At 37.6% G+C, this 19,031-nt stretch overlaps 1 protein-coding gene across 3 annotated transcripts in view; it reads left to right on the top strand.

The window, feature by feature from the left end:
- The window catches only part of NELL1 (neural EGFL like 1), a 254,069-nt gene that overhangs the window by 136,870 nt on the left and 98,168 nt on the right, over positions 1-19,031 (top strand). For all 3 annotated transcript variants that reach the window (XM_072337622.1, XM_072337621.1, XM_072337620.1), the window contains exon 14: positions 18,383-18,505. In XM_072337622.1, coding sequence (XP_072193723.1) covers positions 18,383-18,505 — 123 coding nt within the window. The remainder of the gene's footprint in view (positions 1-18,382; positions 18,506-19,031) is intronic.

The following is a 19,031-nucleotide window of genomic DNA, read 5'->3' as shown; positions in this document are numbered from 1 at the left end:
CACTTACTTGAACATTTCATAGCTTATAAGATGTGTTTCTACAAAGGTGGTATTTTCTTTTTTCCTGTACTTTTATTTGTCATTGCTGTTATTATGAACTACTAGTATTAGATTTTTTAATACATGAGGTTTACCATAAAAGCCATGTTAGTCTGAAGATTTTTCACTCTCTGATTACATTGGAATTCAATGTGATGTTAACTTTAGAAACACGTGTTGTTAGGATGAGACATGATACGTACTACAGGAAGAATAACCCCAAACTATGCCTCTTTGTCAACTCTTGTGGGTTGTTCACTTGTTATGGCACAGAGTAGCTTGAAATGATAGCGCGTACTGCACCTTGTACAGGCTGGCTAACTTCTAAAAATTCTTCTGTAAGCTTTTGAAGATGTTCATTGCGGAGACTAAAGGTCTTCTCTGCTACTATGAGAAATGAAATCAATTCTGTCCAATTATTTGGTTTGCCTAAAATGAAAGGTCATCATTTTTGTTCATGAAGTGTGTTAAATCTTTATGTACTGCAGCTGAACACGTTAGCCTCTCTAGTGCAAAGACATGAGAAACCTACTGTTATTGCCTCCTGATGAAGAGCATGCAAGTCTAGTCTTTAAAGTCCGTGCTATTCTTCTTTCCTCAATGATGTCTGTACTTTCATAGGTGATTCATAGGTAACCAAACCACTGTGCTTTCAGTTTTGTCAAAGAACCTATAGGAAATAGAGTATGGAATACACTTTGATGATTTCCTACTGAGTTAATTTGAATAGTTCTATACTACTGGGTGAGGTGCTTCAGCTAACCACAGGTGAAGGTAAGATCAGCCAACGTGAATGTGAACTTGGTCTTCTGTCAGCCTAATATGAGGAACCAGTAATGAAAATGGTAAAGTTGTATGAGCTGGAAGGCTACTGGATGTGTAAGCCAATCCTGGATTCTTTCTTACCCCCAAATTCTTGAGTTAGCAGTCTAATATCCATGATTGTTTAGTTATTTTTCTAAATATAAAACATATTTTCTTTTTAGTAGAAACTGGCACCTTGAACTGCTGTTCATCTAGTATTAATTCTTTGACAGCAAACTTGATTGTCTCAGAGAAAATGTTTGGCCTCTTTACAAGTGTAGAAGGAATCCTTCCATCCTTCTAATGATCATTTTCTACCTTGCACCATAACAATCAATAGTTTCATAATTAAATCCTTGCTACTACTACTACTCATGTTATTCATGTGTGTAAAAGAGCTACTGTTCTGAGTGTTATTGGGCTCAGTATCATCTGAAGTCTTAGGCATTTTCTGTAAAATGACTGTTTCTGTCCGTTGGCTCTGATTTTTTAACTTTATTTCACTAAGGAAGAGAGCTTTTAGTGCTGGGAACAAGATTATTTTTCTGCCTTCTCTTATTCAGTTTATGCACCATTGTTCTATCTGCTATTCATTCAGGTACTGAAAACTCACAATCTTTTAAATCTTTTCATTTATTTAAAGAAAACAAGTGTGACCTTCCAAGGAAGAAAGTTAAGTAGGTACATGAATATTATAAGGATCTCAGAAAAATAATCATTTTCATCATTTTTATAGTTCACAAAGAGGAGGACAATTGATGCTTTCTGTTTAAATCCTTCAAATGCTATTTGCTGGTGTAATTTCCATCTGTCATGATACCTTACTATCAACATCTTCACGCTGTAAGCTCTGGTATAAAAATATGATCATTTAACATGATTAAATTAAAACTGTTTCTGGAAGCACAGTCAGGTTATTATGAAATATCTCATATAATTGGATGAAAGGAACTTGGTATGAGTTAAGTTGATCAGGTAGAAGCAAAAAAGTCAGAGGAAAATAACTGCTGGAGAGTATTTAAAAACAGCTGCAACTGCATCCATTACAGCACTGTGATACTTCCACATGAATCCTTCAAGGTCCTTCAAAAGATTTTAAGATTTTTGTGGATGTTATCATAGTTTTACAATAAAGTGCAATTTATACGCAAAATCCAGGATATTTAAAAACCTATATAAAGGTATTTATCTGTGATCTTCTTTTTTTCCTTTCTATTTTCTTTTAAATCTCTGTAACTGTTTAAATGGTATCTCTTGCCCTGCATATAACTTCAGACTGGGGCAGGAAAGTTTAGCCTTAGTAGCATGAATTTCAGTCACTGTATAACGCTGATGCCCACGGTTTTTCCTCTAGTTTCTTGAAATTTGTGTATTAACGCAAGTGTGTTTTTTGTTTAACAGAAAATACTGTTAAATATTCTGATGTGTTTCATCTCAATTCATTTTTGTTTGAGTTTTTCCTTTCTGGTGCTCAGTGTTATCTCAGTTTTTTTTTAGTATGGGGTTGTACATTAGCTCCTTTTTAGAATATAAAGCTATTTGTGTTCTATTTTGTTGATTCCACGGCTTTGTCATTCTGCGTCTTTTATTACTGTCAAATGGAAATAATTAATATCTTATTTCTTTGCTTTTTCATCTTTCTGTGTGCAGCTGGCTGAAATTAGAGTTACAATGCTTCTCCCATTGTATGTATTGTTCAGAGAGACTCTATTTCCAGGTTTAGTTTAGTTTGTTGTTGTTTTTTTTTCCCCTGTACTGTTGCTTATCTTCTTTAGATCTTTTTATATTCCAATGCCTGGCCCAATAGTTGTCAAACCAGCATTGATCAGAGATGTGGTGTTTCCTTTCAGCCTAGGTGGAAAATGAGAAAAGCCCATCCTAAAATGACGCGGTAATCCTTCTGTAGTTAATGGTCCTCTTTTGATGGCTATATTATTATTATACAACTTACACTGTGCCTTTTCAAGCAATAAATGGCACTCAGCAAGCAGAGCAGAATAGTAACTGTTTCTATTTGAAAGGGTTTTTGAAAACCTTACAAAACAAAGTCCTGGGCTATAATAATGTCAAGTATTTCAAAGGGAATAAACACAAAATATCAGTCTTCCTTGTGAATTGTTCAGAAAGAGAATGGAAAGTAGGAGTGCATTTTAGCAGTATGGGTTAGAAGGAAAAAAAATTGACTTGGGATGCGGAATAAACCATTTGGTTCACCCAATCCAAATGTGCTGGTTTCCTGTAGCTGCTTGGGCTAGTGACGACTCAGGGAAACACTGCATGGCTGACTCTTCCTTGACAGATGCCACAGCCTCAATTGAAGCCATCATGAGTCTTCATTAAATTCATTTAAAAAGTGTTTCTCTCCTTTGCTGTACCACAGTTATTTATTCATGGATTATTATTATTAATGAAAAACAAAGGAGATGTCTCCTGACACTTATTTTCTCTTTATATTCCCTCACTGTCACTCCTCCAGCAGAAAACTGCTGTGCTGTATTGGACTATTTCCCAAACTCCAAACCTTGACATGGTTCTCACTAAGAGTAAGAATCAAATACTAGACTGCATTGTTATTCAGGTTTCTCATAGGATTAACTCAAGTGAACTTCCTACTTTGCATCTCTGCCTATGCAAGCTGTCTGAAAATACAGCAATTTTGCCAGTGTTGGTGTGGTTGCTGGTGACAGTGCTAGTGACACCTTGTTCAGTTTAGACAGTGTGAACTCTTTATAACTGGTACATGTTTGGCATCCTATAAAGATCTTTCTGACTCAAAAAGTGGCATTCCTCTCATTGCAGGAGAATTAAAAGAATCAGTCCCGTTTATGTACAAATTTTCAGCTGAAAAATTATAGTGGTAGACCTTATCTGGTTCTAGTTAAATATTTGAAACATTTTTGTCCTATTAATTTCCTAACTACGTGTGAATATGCTGAGTGAGGTGTGTGCCACAGGATGACTTCCTTGGGTTACGGTGGCATGAGGTATCCCATTGCAATTCATTTTGTGGTTCCAGTCGATTGTTTTGTTGTTATACTAATTTGTTTCACCTGTGATCTTCACAGTTCTACCAACTGGTATAAGGGGGCAAATCAGTATCAAAATAAATCCTTTTTCTTCCTTTTAAATTAAGTTATTAATATTTATCTATTCAAATTACTATTCATTTTTAACATCTTAATTCAGGGATCTTTTCCTGCAGCATTGGTGTGCTTATCAGTGTTATGCATAGGAGCACTGTTTCTGTTGCTGTAAAATGGAGATTAGATGGAGGGCTCTAAATGACATCCAATTTGTATGTATGGGAGCTCGTGGCAGGAGGCTTCCTCTAGGGAATTCATCACTGTTATGCCGCAGTCCCTGTCTGTGTGTTCAGGTTTTCTAAGGAGTGGTTAAGATGAAAAGTTCCATTGTCCTCTATGGGAAGAGTTGCTTAATTTCTGTAATGCTAATTTAGTGCTGATTGCAGCACTTGTACATCCTTTGGAAAGGCATATACCTCTTCTCTGCAACAGTATTCTTTGTTCACAGGCATCTATCAGCTGTGTTACAGAAGCAATGCACAGAACACTGATCGTTGATGATTGACTTTGAGCCCCTTTAGATGGCAATACTAAAGCACGGAAATAATAGATTTGTCTGAACTACATTCCAACTGTAATTATGTCACTGACTTTTCTTGCACCCGCCCTGTAAGACACCAGTGGGAGCAGCAGGTGGAGGAACTGGGGTATCATTTCCCCTTCCTCTTATAGGGAAGAATTTATCTGAGAAATAGACAGCAAAGACATGAAATATTTTTCAAGTGTTAAAGGCGGATGGTGTCTAAAGCAGGACTATTATTTGTTATGCAAAGTATGTCTTCATTACAATAAGAAAAGCATTTGATCATTACATTTCTTTTGATACAGAAAGTCTATGAAGCTAATATCGGTGTATATGGCCCTTTGCTTCCAATAATTTACCTGCCGTTGTCTGGCTAGTGCTAAACCCAAATAACATGGACAGTTGTGCATTCATTTAATGAGAGAGGAGTGAAATTCAGATTGTGCTAGATGTGCTTCCCACTGGATTGTGATTTCTACAACTCTAAGCATGCACTGCTGGAAAGTCTGTGCTCAGTTTATCTAACAGCATCATTTCTCCTCTTTCTTCACTGAAGTGCTCTCTATAATCCTGCTTTTCTTCCCTGGAACATATCTTGTAATTGGATACAAAGCAATGCTATGGCAAGTTATATGGATAGGTTCATTTATTTTGTGGAGGTTATTTTCCTTTGTTTTCTGTTTGTTTTTAATCCGTTTTAGGATAATCGTATTGCAGATTTTAATTTAACTTTATTCTGGGTGACTCGCAGCCATTTTCTCACAACTTTTCCTTTGTGAGGTATGATCCTCTTAATAGGAGTACTTTTTCAATGAGATCATTAGAATGTAGATATGGTTGGGGTGAAGAGGTTAGCAAACTGTAGTTCTAAGCTTTTTATTCCTATCAATATTCATCTCCAATTTTAATGCAAGGACTTCTTTACACTTGTTCTCTTTCCATTTGGGGGGACTGGAAGTAATAAACCTTTGTGGAGGATTGTCTGTATTGTTCTTCATGTGGAAATGTAGCAAGGGGTTGAGCTAGTGATAGGAGAAAGCTCAGGCTGGACAGATAATTCCAGAACCTGTCACCACTGCACAACCCAGGGCTGGTTCTGCTGGCCAGAACCATTGAAGAGCGTGCCTGGCAGAAACCTTTTCTTAACGAAAATATGGAGCAGAGGATTAGATAATAGACTATTGGGGAAATAGTCTATCCTGTAAAATGGAAAGAGTTTGAAATACTTGTGCCTGTGCTTTCACGCAGTGCTAAAAGTTAAGTGTTCAGTTAACTGTTCAGAAAGCAAGATTGAAGATAAAATCTAGGCCTTTGATATTTGTTGGTCTTCAAACATTTTCATAGCTTGCAGTGAAATTTTTTCCTTGCTGATATTTCATCTTGATATTAGAGGGGATATTTCTTTCTGACGTAGGTTTTGACTCAGTTTAAAGTAGTCTTTGTTCTCCATTGACTTTCCTCATGATGTGGTCAGGCACTGGAATGGACTACCCAGGGATGTGGTGGAGTCACCAACCCTGGGGGTGTTCAAGGAACGGCTGGATGTTGTGTTGAAGGACATGGTTTAGTGGGAGCTATTGGTAATAGGTGACCGGTTGGACTGGATGATCTTGTAGGTCTTTTCCAACCTCGGTGATTCTGTGATTCCATAATTCTATGATATTATTTTACAGTATGTAGTATAAAAACATGGAAAATGCAGATACTGCTAAAACAAAAAGCAAAAAAAGCCAAAAAAAGGACATGCTTTTAGTAAGTTTTAGTATTTTTTATTTTACCAGGGGTTTCTGGATGCTCATTTGAGGTCTCTGGCTGTGCAGATGTTGATGTTGCTTTTTGTTGGAAAGGGAAGGCAATTCTTCCTAAGTTCACTGTTGTTTGATTCTCATTTCTCCTTTTATTTCTTTTATTTGACATCTGTCTTGCTTTTTCTAGTGAAACATTCTAATCCTCCTGCATTTTTCATGTTTCCTTCATGGTTTGTGGTCATTTAATGCTACTTTCTCTGTTTCGTTGATGCATATTTGTATGGACTTGTTTTGTCAATATTAGGTACTCAAGCTAAGCATGGAATTTCATTTTGCCTTTTGTAAATTGATTTTTGAAGACATTCCTCAACACCTGGCGTTTTGTTTTTCTTAATTATTTCATGTTTTGCCAAAGGCTGACTGCAGCATCCTACCACCTGCAGCAAAGAGGCTTCAGATAGCACTTTGTTAGCCAACCTGGTTAACACTGGAATGGGATCCAGAAAATGTATGCCACTTCATCCTCTAGAAGCACTTGTTTGGTATCTCCAGTGTATTTTTGCAGTGCTTTCCATGTCGTTCAATGATTTTAGGTAGCTGAGGTTATTGTCTCTATTCTCCCCCAAATGCTTTGTGAAGTTCTGTTGGAGAAGAGTCACCATCTTACGCTCCTTTGCATCATTCTTTGCTTGGATTCCTGTTTGACTTTGATCACAGTAGAATCTATTTGTAGCCAGTTTCCTTTGTTTGCCAGCGACTTTTCAAGCATTTGTATTTGAGGTCTTTTAGAGAAGAATATTCTCTTTGAATAAATCTCCATCAACCATGCATCTTTTATTTCAGTCTTACAAGTGCTGTATTTGCATAGCTGAGTAATTTGTGTTATTTTTTTTAGTGAGAAAAGTGCAAAATAAAGTTGCACCATCCTTATCCTGCAGCTAGTTAGTTACAAGATACTGAGCAATGCCCTGCACAGGAATTCTGTTTGATCTACCTTTTGTCTCAGCAGAGGCATCTTTATACTGTGCCATGTTTTCCTGTTGTAAGAATGAACAGCTGCAGCTAAAGGAAATCAGCTTGGGATATAGTCAGGTCTCATAGGACAGGGTTGGTCTAGTGTGACTGCCATTACAGTAGAATATCTCCAGGGAAAAACATAGGTGCTTCAGGAAATGGTGATTCACTAGTTGCCATTCCTATCTATAAATCAAAATTGATTCTGCGTAATGAGAGTAAATGTAATGCTAAAGTTGCACGCTTCAAGGGGTAAAATGATTTGATCTCTTCCTTCCATTTACAAATTCTGTGGTATCTTTTGGATGCTGTTGGAGTAAAGTGAAGACCCAAGTGTGACATAAAGAGACTTCTTTTTCTTTTTAAAGTGCTGAGAGCCCATTTGTCCTAGTTAAACGCACTGGGGGAAGCTATGTTCAGAGAAAACTATTTGGTAGTTTAGGTGCCTAAATATTGTGTTAGAAGCCAGTTTTAGAAATGTATTTTTAATAATCTCTACGCTCACCGACTTACTTAGGGGAGTTGCAAGTAGGTGAATATTCTGTTTACTTGCAATTCTATAAGTACTCCGTCACAAGCATCAAATATAATGGACTCCATCATTTTTACAGCACCTGTATAATTAGAAACTCATGCATAAAACAGAAGGGTGGTAAGACTGAGGGGGAAACCTAACAGCTTGGCTCTGACTTCTTAAATGACAAACTGAGCTCTAAGTCTTTGTGTCTTCTGTATCAGTGGAAAGGTGCGTGTCAACGCTCTGCAGGCCTTTCCTTGCATCTCTAATGGGAGCAAAGAAATAATGTGTGCCCTCAACTGTGATTTTATGTGTTCTTGTGTGAGCAGATTGGTTCTTCTGTCACACACGTGCTTACATTACGAAACGGTTCCACCTTAATATATTGCAATAGCTCCACTAAGTTTTAGCATAAGCATGAACTAGGCTTTTTACGGCTTTTGTAATGTTTTTTCATGTGTGGAAGTTAAATTGCGATGGAGTGCTGGCATGAAAAATTCTTTTGAACTTATGTCACTAATACAAAGTTCATCAAGCCGTGTTGAAAAGCTGCACCAAAAGGTAAATTTCATATGTTTAGTTATTACTGATTTTGAGTGTTCCGCACAATGAGGCTTGCAGCTATTGTTGAACTGAAAATACCAGGAAGATGGGATTCTGATATCAACCTCATAAAATATGCAGCCTCCACAATTTTCGTGGATAAAAAGCAGTCTGTCCTTTTAGATTATGTCATATTGCAATTATAAATAAATCAGTACCATATTGCTTTAGGGTGTTTATTTTTTGACACAGTGCAGGTGTTTGGACTCTATTTAGCTCTGAGCAAAACAGTCAGAATAAAACTGTATCTTAAGATGTGATGGTAACAGGCATCTCTCCTGTAATTTAGACAGTGGCAACCGCTGTGCTGTCTCAGATTCCGTCATTATTTGTGATTTCTTTATTTTCCTAAGTGAACGTCCTATGATTTAAGGAATCTGAGAACTTCATAGAATTGTTCTTGCTATTCATCTGTCACTATTCGTCACTCACCTCTCCCGTCTTGCTGGAACTGTATATTCTCTTTCTTTCTGCACAGTACATCACAGTGAGTTCCAAAGCTTTATTTACTCTCTATATGAGCGCTAATGTGTTCTCTGTATGAAGTTCTCTGCTTCATAGCTATGTCAAGAGAAGCAGTAACTACTCATAGGAATATGGATGAGTTATGGTTTACAAATATATCAACATGCATAAAATTGTGGAACTGGGTCTGGAATTTGTGGGTGTATACTGCCCAGTTTCTCTGAAATCAAATATCATATTCACAGTTTGGGATCAGGCTGAAGATTACAGGTGTCTTGTGGAGAGAGGCTGGCATGCAGACCAGGTTACTGCGTACCTCTTATACGTACATAGGATAAATTGATCACAAATTCAATAAGAAGGAATACCTTTAAGATGTTTGGGATCTCACAGATGAGGGCATAGATCTGCTTCCCATGTGCACAGCACTGCATTTTTGGTAATTTTGTGAACCATTTCTATTGCCACTGTGGTGTCAGTTACACCAGAGATACTACTTAGTATTTTCTAAAAATACAGTGCTGTATTTCATATTTCCCATGTTCCCTTCACCCCCAGTGCAAAAGTTTGCTTAATGAGAGATTCATTCTGAGCTGGAGGAATGTAAAGGGAGCTCCTAAGCAATCTGTTACCATTAAATGCAGGAATTACTCTGAATTTTTATGATAGAAACTGGACAGTGCTTACTACTACATTTTGGTTCTAAAAGATGTTTTGATCTACATGGGGTTGAGCCTCAGTGCTGTGAAACTGAAGACTGAGCAGTTTACTCAGTGAATCGGCTTGTCCCATCGGCAGTGATAGGACAGAACTGGTTTAGCATGGGAAAGAGAAGACTGTGATAAGTCCTCATTATACAGTCATACAAGCTGCCCTAGGGTGAAGTGTTTACAGATGCTTTTTTAGGATCACTTCTTGGCATTAGAAACCAACAGAACCCTGCATCCAAACAGGACTAATCTGACTTCAGTAACTGCACATAATTGCAGCAAAGTGGCCAGTTTAAATGGAAAGTGTGACAATTGGGTTTGCTGTTTTCCAGTCAACCTGTGTGTTTATGTATGTATGTATGTGTCAAAATGGGTAATATTTCCATTATTGATACATATGTCATGGGAATTCAATGTCAAAAAACACTTGATACTGTGACTCCTCACACAAATGAGCTAGTAGCAGAGTTTTTACAGTTACATTATTTTCATGTTCTTGACTAATTTTGACACATCTACTCAACTTACTTGTGCTTTCAGACAGTAGGAAATACAATTTAAATGCAAAAGGACCAATGGTGTATGCTTCCAGTGATTCTTGTATTTTTCAACATTTGATCTGATTTCCTGTTTTATTGCCCAATGCTGTTTTTCCTTTAACCTTGCAGAGCTTCTTATCAGAGTCTAGGCTTAAAACCTTCTTTATATCCTCTTCCTAAGAGATGTTATGTAGCCATTTACTATATATCATAGTATCATAGTATCATAGTATTGTGCGAGTTGGAAGGGACCTTAGAGATCATCGAGTCCAACTCCCGGGATTCGAGCCCTCTGTGTAGCAGAGCGGCACTTCTACCCCCTGCTCCACAGGGGGGGATTCGAACCCGGGCCCCCTGGTGTTGCAAACGGGAATTCTACCGCTGCGCCACCGGAGGCACACAAATATATATTATTCTAGCAAATGATCTTCCTTTTTTTTCCCTGCTCTGCACTCCATACTTTTTCAAAAAGTTACAATTACGTTACAGAGATGTTACTGTTCAGGAAGGGTAGCTACAGTTTGCCTTGGTTTGGCCAAAAAATGTGTTTATTGTAGTAATGTGAAATGTCCTAGAACTACATAGTGAACTTCTCTTGTGAAACTCAAACAGGTTCTATTAGTAGTTGTTTTTATAAAGTAGAAAAGCAGAACAGGGGATCACAGGATAAAGAATCTTTCCCTTGAGGTGGGGAAAAAAAGGATAGGTATATATAAAAATGCTCTAAATTAGCTATTGGTATTTACAGAAAAGATATCAGAATTAGTGCAGTTCACTGGAACTGTCAAATTATGGTTCAGCTGTAGTCAAAGGTAAGCAGAATTGTGTGAACGTTTAGGTAAGAATGTATGAAGTACCAACTGAAAAACAGGAGTATGTAATTGTACAGATCCAGCATGTTTTGAAGTCTTGAGTTATTTGTGCACTTAGAAGGTCCTTCTTATTTCTGTTTTTGTACAGTAAGCTAACAGTGGACCTGGTGAGTTTCATAGGAATAGGGCTCATTGGTAAGGTGAATGTCTTAACAATGAATAGTGAAGTTTCTACATGCTGGAATAGAATATAAACCTTCACGTTTACCTCTGCTTTCAACTTCTTGCTCAGGGGAAACAAGGAAGGCTTAGTGTTTTGCTGCAGAAATTATAGGCTTGAATACTTCACCTGTTGAATTCTGGAATCATACAAATGGATGTTACAAACATCATTAATTCTCATGTTTGCACACTGGTTTCTTTAGAATATGGTAGTGTTAGTCTGTTTTCCACTACAACTATTCCTATCACGTAACATGTTTGAATAAGATAACAGTAGTTTTCTTTATGATCTTTGAGTATGTGACTACAAGTTTTCATTGTGGAGTAAATATCTTAACTATACCAAATAATAACTGAAGTTGTTGAGGAACAAGAAACTGTCAGACAAATCTCAGTGATTCTCTCTGAATACCCATTTGGGAATACAAATCTCATTACATTGTTAGACCAGTTTCTAGATGGTTCTAGGCAGACTGGCTTAACAGACTAAATCAACATAAAACAATAAAAAGCATAAGCATAGCTTACATTAGTATTGTATCTAGTAAGCTTGATTTTGGATAGTGAAATGTGACCAAAATCTAATTCAGTGCCAGGAAAAAAAGGGAAGAATTTCAATTTATTATTTTAAGGTAGGCATTCAAGCAGTCTTATTCAGACAGCAAATATGTGAATGCTCAAAATTTTATATTCAAATTAAATCTCACTATTTCTTCCTAATTACCCAGGAGTAGTATGTCTACTCTTTTAGAATGCAGTCTAAATAATTTGGCATTGAACACCAAAAGCTGTTCATTGTGTCTTAAATCACAATAGCATTTTAGTTTCCTATTAAAAGAACTGCAAAGCAGATATTTCTGCTAGTACTTTGAATATTTAACAGCTCATAAGGATCAAATTGCAGTGTATCCTTATGTTAAGGAAATTGGACTTCTCCTGTTGTCATAGAATGGCTTAGGTTGGAGGGGATGATCATCTAGTTTGAACCCTTTAGCCATACCAGGGTTGCCAGCTGCTAGATCAGGCTGACCGGGATCCCTCCCAACTAACCTTGATCATCTCCAGTGGACACCACCAGCAGCCACCAGGCCAGGCACTGAGTAATCTGCCTCATGGTTGATAAAGCTAAAATTCCTGAATCCTAAATCTATGGCACCAGCTATGGATTTATCAGATGGCTTTTCCTGCTCCTCTCAGTATCCCTCACTGCCAATGAGGGGAGAGATGAAAACTCCATCTGTACTCCTGCTCCATCAACTAATTGCCCCAATGATATGAAGTCCCTTTTGATATCTCTCAGGGCTCCTCTCACCAACTTTATGGCTGCTCACAAGTAGGTGAAAATATGGAGTTGTTTAGGATTGTCTGTGTTCACTATTGTCTTTTACCACCTTACCATCCACAAGGTAATTTCTTGTACATAATCTGTTTGATGTATGCATCTCATTCCTAATTGTCTTTATTTTCTGGGGGAGAGTCTTCCCATGTGTACAGAGTAAAGTTTCTTTTTTATTCAGCCTATTTCAAAGCTATCCTTTTTGTTTCATCAGAATTCCTTGTGAGCTGAAATCCCGTTGTTGCTAAGTCTACAACATTTCGTGATTTCTATTTCTTATTTCTCATTTTTAAGGCCTTAATAATTAAATGCATATTTGAATCTTCATGACGTGCAGCAGAGCTTTGTTTGTTCTTTTAAAAGTATTGAGAGGTGGCATTCTCCTTTCACAGTTTTAAAAGGCCGTTGCTTAAGGGTAGCCAGACAGCTAATTAATTTTACATGAGAGCATGTATTCTATACAAGTGGTCTCTGTATTAATAAACAGTGGTAGAATCTGATGACCTTGCTATTCTTTAAGCGAGTTGTATCACTATTATACGTCTGTTGGTGTATAGCAATGGTTACTGCATTTCCGTTTACATACCCCAGAAGCAGTTGTCCTCTCTCAATTTAGAGATCAACATTGATTTCCTTTCAATGTTGTAAAAGTAAGAATAAATAGAAATAGTCAGAATCTTTTCACAAAGTTTTCCAACGATGAATGTTTTCTATTAAGCGTGAAGGCTTTGGGTAACTAGTGGAAGGAAATCCTTACAATAATAAAATTGTTCCCATCTTCTAAGGCAGTTTAAATTGGGGCCTTTTCTTGTAATGAGAATTGAAAGCAGCTATGGTGAAGGACCATTCTATGGGATGTGTCTCCAGTAATTGCATTCCAGTGCCTGTCCTTTTTAGAGGAACATTCTTATCTAATAATAATAAAGAAAAGATAGAAAGGTCAACACACTTGTGGAAAAAAATAAATCCTAAATCAAATATCCTTTTTAGAATAGGCTTTTGAACTCTGTAGGGGAAAGCTATCCTGTTGTTACAATTACCTGTGACTCTTGACTAAAAGGCGCTTAGCTTTGCTGTGTCTATATATTTTCAAATGGCGGTTCTAATTTTCTGTTTAAGATTTTGGACAAATAGTTTAACAACTCAACTACTTGATTTTTTTCCCTCAAGAATATACAGAGAGAAAAAAGAGGAAGCTGAATGAAAGTCTACCATTAGGGTCCATACAAACCCAGTAAGCCTACTGGTAGCGTCTCTTTCAACAAGGGAAAACAGAAGTATCCTAAGAATTGTGAAGTACTCTTCATAAAACATACACACAGATGTTATCTTCCTCTTGTGTAATTATATAAAAAATAATTTATTGCAAATATCTTTTCAGTAAAAAAGGGGATGACATTTATAATATTCCAAACTTCAAGAGTATGGCACAGGGTATAATCCATTTTTAACTACTGACAGTTCTGATGCTGGATATTGTAGCTGCCTGAAGCCTTTCACAAACACTGCATTTCATGTGCACACAAATGGAGATAGACGGTATTTACCTGTAGCTGTTTATTTAGAAATTAACATGCATCTGTATTTACAAATGCATGCTGACTCTTATTTTTCCTCTGTATGTGCTCTGAATTATTTTAGTGTGACAGTTTTTACTCTACATACAATTTTGCAGTGTGGTTTGGATGGCTTTCTACAGAATACAGTACCTCAGGCGTCCCAAATCTTTGTGTAGTACTCTGCCTCCCCAGCATGTGCCCCATTGCATTCTTCTACTTCACTGCAGCCCAGAACAGAGAGCTGTTTTTGAAGTAATGCTAAAGAGAATAGCGATGTGTTTCTTCAGTAAGATCAGGCTAAAGAAATGTGTGTACAGACTATTTTGCAGGAAAACAAACTGTAGGTGCTTTACCTTTATTTGCGTCAATACATACCTGTGTTTTCAAGAAAGCTGAAGGTCTGTTAAGGAAGCGGCTTCCTAGCTGAAATGCATCACGACCGATCAGTCTGCTGTGGCTGAAGGTAATGCAGCTATTACAAGAGGTGATCTTTGATAGCAAATACTTTGTGGACTGATGCAGAGTTTGGTTGTATTTTCAGTCTTGCTCAGGAATTAGTTACCCCTTGCCTTTTGCATGCTGGTATAATAAACACTGGTTGCAGATGTTGGAGTGGTGTGCTGCTTGCTTCAGCAGGGACTTGCCCACATGCCTGAGTACAGGGGGATGCAATGTGGTCCCAACTCTCTCTGTGGCAGTTGGGTAATTGTGCTTATTTTAGCTGTCTCCTATGTATCTGTGTTACTGAGGCTTTAACAGGAAAGAGTCTGTTTTCCCATTGCTACTTATTCTTACCCTACCTAGTTTCTTTGGGGATTGAGGAGAAAGGAGTTGTGTGTGCCCTAGTGCCAGTAGACCAGACCTGAAGGTGTTTTTTGCAGTTTATAGGATGCATTGCTATTCCCTAAAACAAGATATGCAACTGTCTGCTGGAAACTACTTTCTGGGGAATTAACTTTGTTTTTTATGTGATTGTTACCTTTGTAAGGTCATGTAATATCGAAACAAATTCTGTCAGACTGCTCTTGGGTATTCCGTTCATCAAGATAAGCTTATTTTATTAGGTTGCCTGTGAACAAAGCAAAGATAACTACAGTACTTATCTTTAACCACTGTGTATGCGCTATCATGCAGCACTAACTGTATATAAGCGTCAGTGTCCCCAGATTCATAGTGGACTTAAACTGAAGCAGAAGCAATTTCAGGTTGCCTGAGGCAAGTAGATAACCAGGGTTAACTTCCTAATGGTGGTGTTTTTCTTTTTGTTTGTTTGTTTTTTCCCGCGTTGTTCCTCCTTTTTTCACCCAATATATGTTTTCTTTAGATAGTTTTAAAGATACTCTTCAAGACAAGCATTGCTTAACGTATGCATGGGGTGTACTCACACTTAATACCTGTCCTGATTCTGTGGTCATGGAACAAAGGCAGCAGACAGATTATTGTGGAAAAGATGATTAATTTCTTACCAGTGGTCTTTCAGGTGCTTTTGGAGACAAATGACTATGCTCAGAGAAAGCCTGGGGAAGGAATGAGCTTTTTAGTCATTGCTTCTAAACTGGTGTGTTTAAAGTAGGAACTTTTGAAGATGTTGGAAAAGTCCACAAAAGCTGTGGGAAATTTAGCCAAGTCTTTACCCAAAAAAAAGAATACCAGGCTTAAATGTGTGGCTTGTGTAGCTGTGGTTGTAGCCAGGTGGATGGGAAGCGAGGATATGCTTGAGACACAGTGTCTTCTTTCATACCTTCTTTCTGTTTGAAGGAAAGTAATATTAAGCAGAAGGTAAATTAGCAGTTGCTACAGTAGCATCCTTCTCAGTAAGCCTACCAGCTCTATCAGCCTTTGTTATCTATTTAAGTAGTTTAAACCATAACATTAAAGCAAAAATACGTTCTCCCTGATCAGCTCTTGAATGGGAGACTTTGGAAAGTGATGTGTGAAAGTGATGTTCTTTGCAAATTACTTGTAATCTCTTTTGAGTTTAAACAAAACATGAGCTGACCTTCAACCCGCACTTCCCACTATGGATACCAAGAGAGTGAGGGAGAATGAAACCAAAAATAACTCCCTACTGACTGACTCTTAAGGACTTGTCCCACTTGGAATAAAAGAATTTTGTAAGTTGACAGAAAATCAAAGCTTTCTCATTCCTATTAGCACTGTAGCATCATGTTCTATAGACATCTCTACACCAGGGAAAATTTCATTTAAAGTTCCCATGATTGTGGCCAAACTGCTGATAAGAAATCTAGGGATTCCTTGTGTAGGGGAGATTCTCTCTGTATTTCTTATGCTAAGGGCAGATTTCCAGGGTCCGCTTTCCAAACTTAGTTGCTAATTCTTTAAGCTTTTGTCTGCTTAGAAAACTGACCTCAGTTTAGTCAGTTCTAAATAACATTGCCAGGATCTCTACATCTGCAGGAGAGGTGAATAGAATGATTTACACTGTTAATAGTCCTAGAAAGGTATAGCAGAGTATAACCTCTTTTGTGTTCTGGCAAAACACAAAGGTTACCATTGGGAATGTGTTGTTCACATTTGAAGTGCTGAGAAGATAATCAACTAATTCTGGCAATTATTTGAGTAGGAATCATATGTGTACATGGGCCTATGACAAACGCCCTCACATTGTAGATTGAATACAACACAATACACCTTGCAATCTAATAATAAATAGAAGTAGCAAGAGGAGGGAGAAAGCCTGGAGAAGGCTTTTCTTTTTAAAAGAAAGGAAGTATCATTGTTTCACTTGCCCATGAAGTACTTCCTTTCAGGGCGGCTTGATGATCTTTGCATCTGATGCAGCCATCTGAGCACCATGAGACCAGAGTAGGAAGAAGGAGAGAACAAGCAGCCCTTGAGGAAGCCTAACATTCTGAATATCTAAGGCATCTGAAAATTGGAAAGGAGCTAAAGTCAATTACAAAGCTGAGCTGGAGATCAACATAAACTAACAAGTATGAATGTAGACCTGAAGTTATCAGCAAAAGCCAGACATGTTTGAGTGTGTGCATATGAGAGTTTCTTACTGAAAGCAAAGAGAGGGAGCAAATGATGTCTTGCTTTGATGCTCATTAGAGGAAAATGATGGCAATTGATACCATTTAGCTGTCAAATGCATTAGAAAAAGAGAAAACATCAGACAAATGTTCTGCAAACATCTATTAAAGCTATCCCAGAAATATTGGTTTGAAGAGTTCCTTGGAATCTACCACTCAAATTTATGTGTGTTTTGAGTTATCTTGAAATTGGTTGTCATCCTGTATAAATGCATGGGTAAGGAAAGGCCAAACTTCAGCCTGCCAAAGCCTGTGGTCCTGTTGTCAATGGAGAGGCTCTTCTGAGTATGTAACAATGAATGTTTTTATAGGCACCACCTCTCTGTAGTTTATAGAAGGCTGAATTGAGCCTGTAGTCCTTTGAGCACTCCTTATTAGCTAGTATTACCAAAGTTTATCTTTCGTTCCAGAAGACCTCTGGAACCCGACTATACCTCTGAGTATGAGGGTGATAGTCTGGTTACTCTATTTGTGTGAATGAAGACTACCAAGAAGGATGCCAAACACTGAGTTTTGTTTAAGTCCAATATTGAAAACTTTTGCATGGTTCTCAGAAATATCGGTGCATTTTCTTGATTCCATTGAACAAAACTTTAAGTCCACCAGCAGAAAAGTGTTAAAGCCTTTGGGTTTTCTTTCTGCATTCCAACTGCTTACGGGAAGCCTCTAGTAATTGGAGGACGAAGCGAGAAACTTCAGGGTCAAGTTGTTCGCCACTTCTAAGTGATGCTTTACTAGACTAAAATTCATCAGGAGAGTAAAATGCAGGAACTGCAGTGAATTAGGCCCAGCAACAGCAGTTAGAATTGCTATGATGAAAGCAAAATATGGGAGTTTCTTTGGGATCCAGTGGTAGGAACATTTCTCTAAAAAGAGAAAACATTATTACACTTTATTAAGCAAAGATCCTACTCAGTATATATTGGAGCAAGTGGCTGTGAAAACAGAACTGTGTTTCTTTGTTGTATCAAGAATATTGATAGGATCTCCTCTCCTGAGTTCACTTGTCCTATATTTATGCTTATTTCTGTTGGTGATAAACAATGACACAGGGGTTAGTCTTCACATTATTCTAAGTTAGCCTTCTCCATAGGTTTTTGTCTTAGCAATACTTTGCCTCCTCACTGTTTCTTTTTTCCTGTTTTTGAACCTTAACAATCACCGTACATAATAATAACAATTATATAATAATAATAATAATAATAATTGCTTGTAATTAAAGCAAACCCATTTCTGACTCCCAGACCAAGCTACCAATAATCAGCTGCTGTGGCACCCTTGTTATGTGGGATTGGTTTTAAGATGCCACATCTTCAAGCTGAAAAGCCCACTGTTCTTTTCTTGCCTTGTAGAGCATGATGAGTGTGGCAGTGGGCAGCACAACTGTGATGAGAATGCAATCTGTACCAACACTGTCAGGGGACATAGCTGCACCTGCAAACCTGGATATGTGGGGAATGGGACCATCTGCCGAGGTAAGTCTGTTATTCTAGAAGCATTGTGAAAGTGGCATGCTCTATTAATATTTTCTGTCAGTCACCCACATTCTGTTAACTTGTGATGATGCCTGGATTCCGTCAATAATTCACTGTGAGATCTGTCATCTGGCAGCTGGAATGCTCATAGAGATGATGGGAATTGATTTGTGCATAACTTCTCTCAGCAAGAAGGAATTATTTCTGGAAAGCTAGGAGAAAAGGACTTACTGTCATTGTATACTGTCACTTGGGCTAGATATCTTTCTGCTTTTAAGTGATATTAATTGTTTATTAATGTGTGCTGTCACACTTAGTCTTTAAAGTTTAATCAGATGCCTTTAAAATTACGATAATCATCTCTTATTCTACCATTGTATTTCTGCACTGTGCCTACTGTCACATCAGAGCAGTTGGTTTTTTTTTGTTCTTTATATTCAAACACCTAATTTGAAGCTTTCTCTCTTATGTAAGCAAGAAATATTTGGAGTTAGCTATGCTTTCTATCAAGTGGTAGATCAGCTTT

Source organism: Excalfactoria chinensis, chromosome 5 (assembly GCF_039878825.1).
Source record: "Excalfactoria chinensis isolate bCotChi1 chromosome 5, bCotChi1.hap2, whole genome shotgun sequence".
NCBI classification, from domain to species: domain Eukaryota; kingdom Metazoa; phylum Chordata; class Aves; order Galliformes; family Phasianidae; genus Excalfactoria; species Excalfactoria chinensis.
This window is presented reverse-complemented; position numbering and strand designations above follow the sequence as displayed.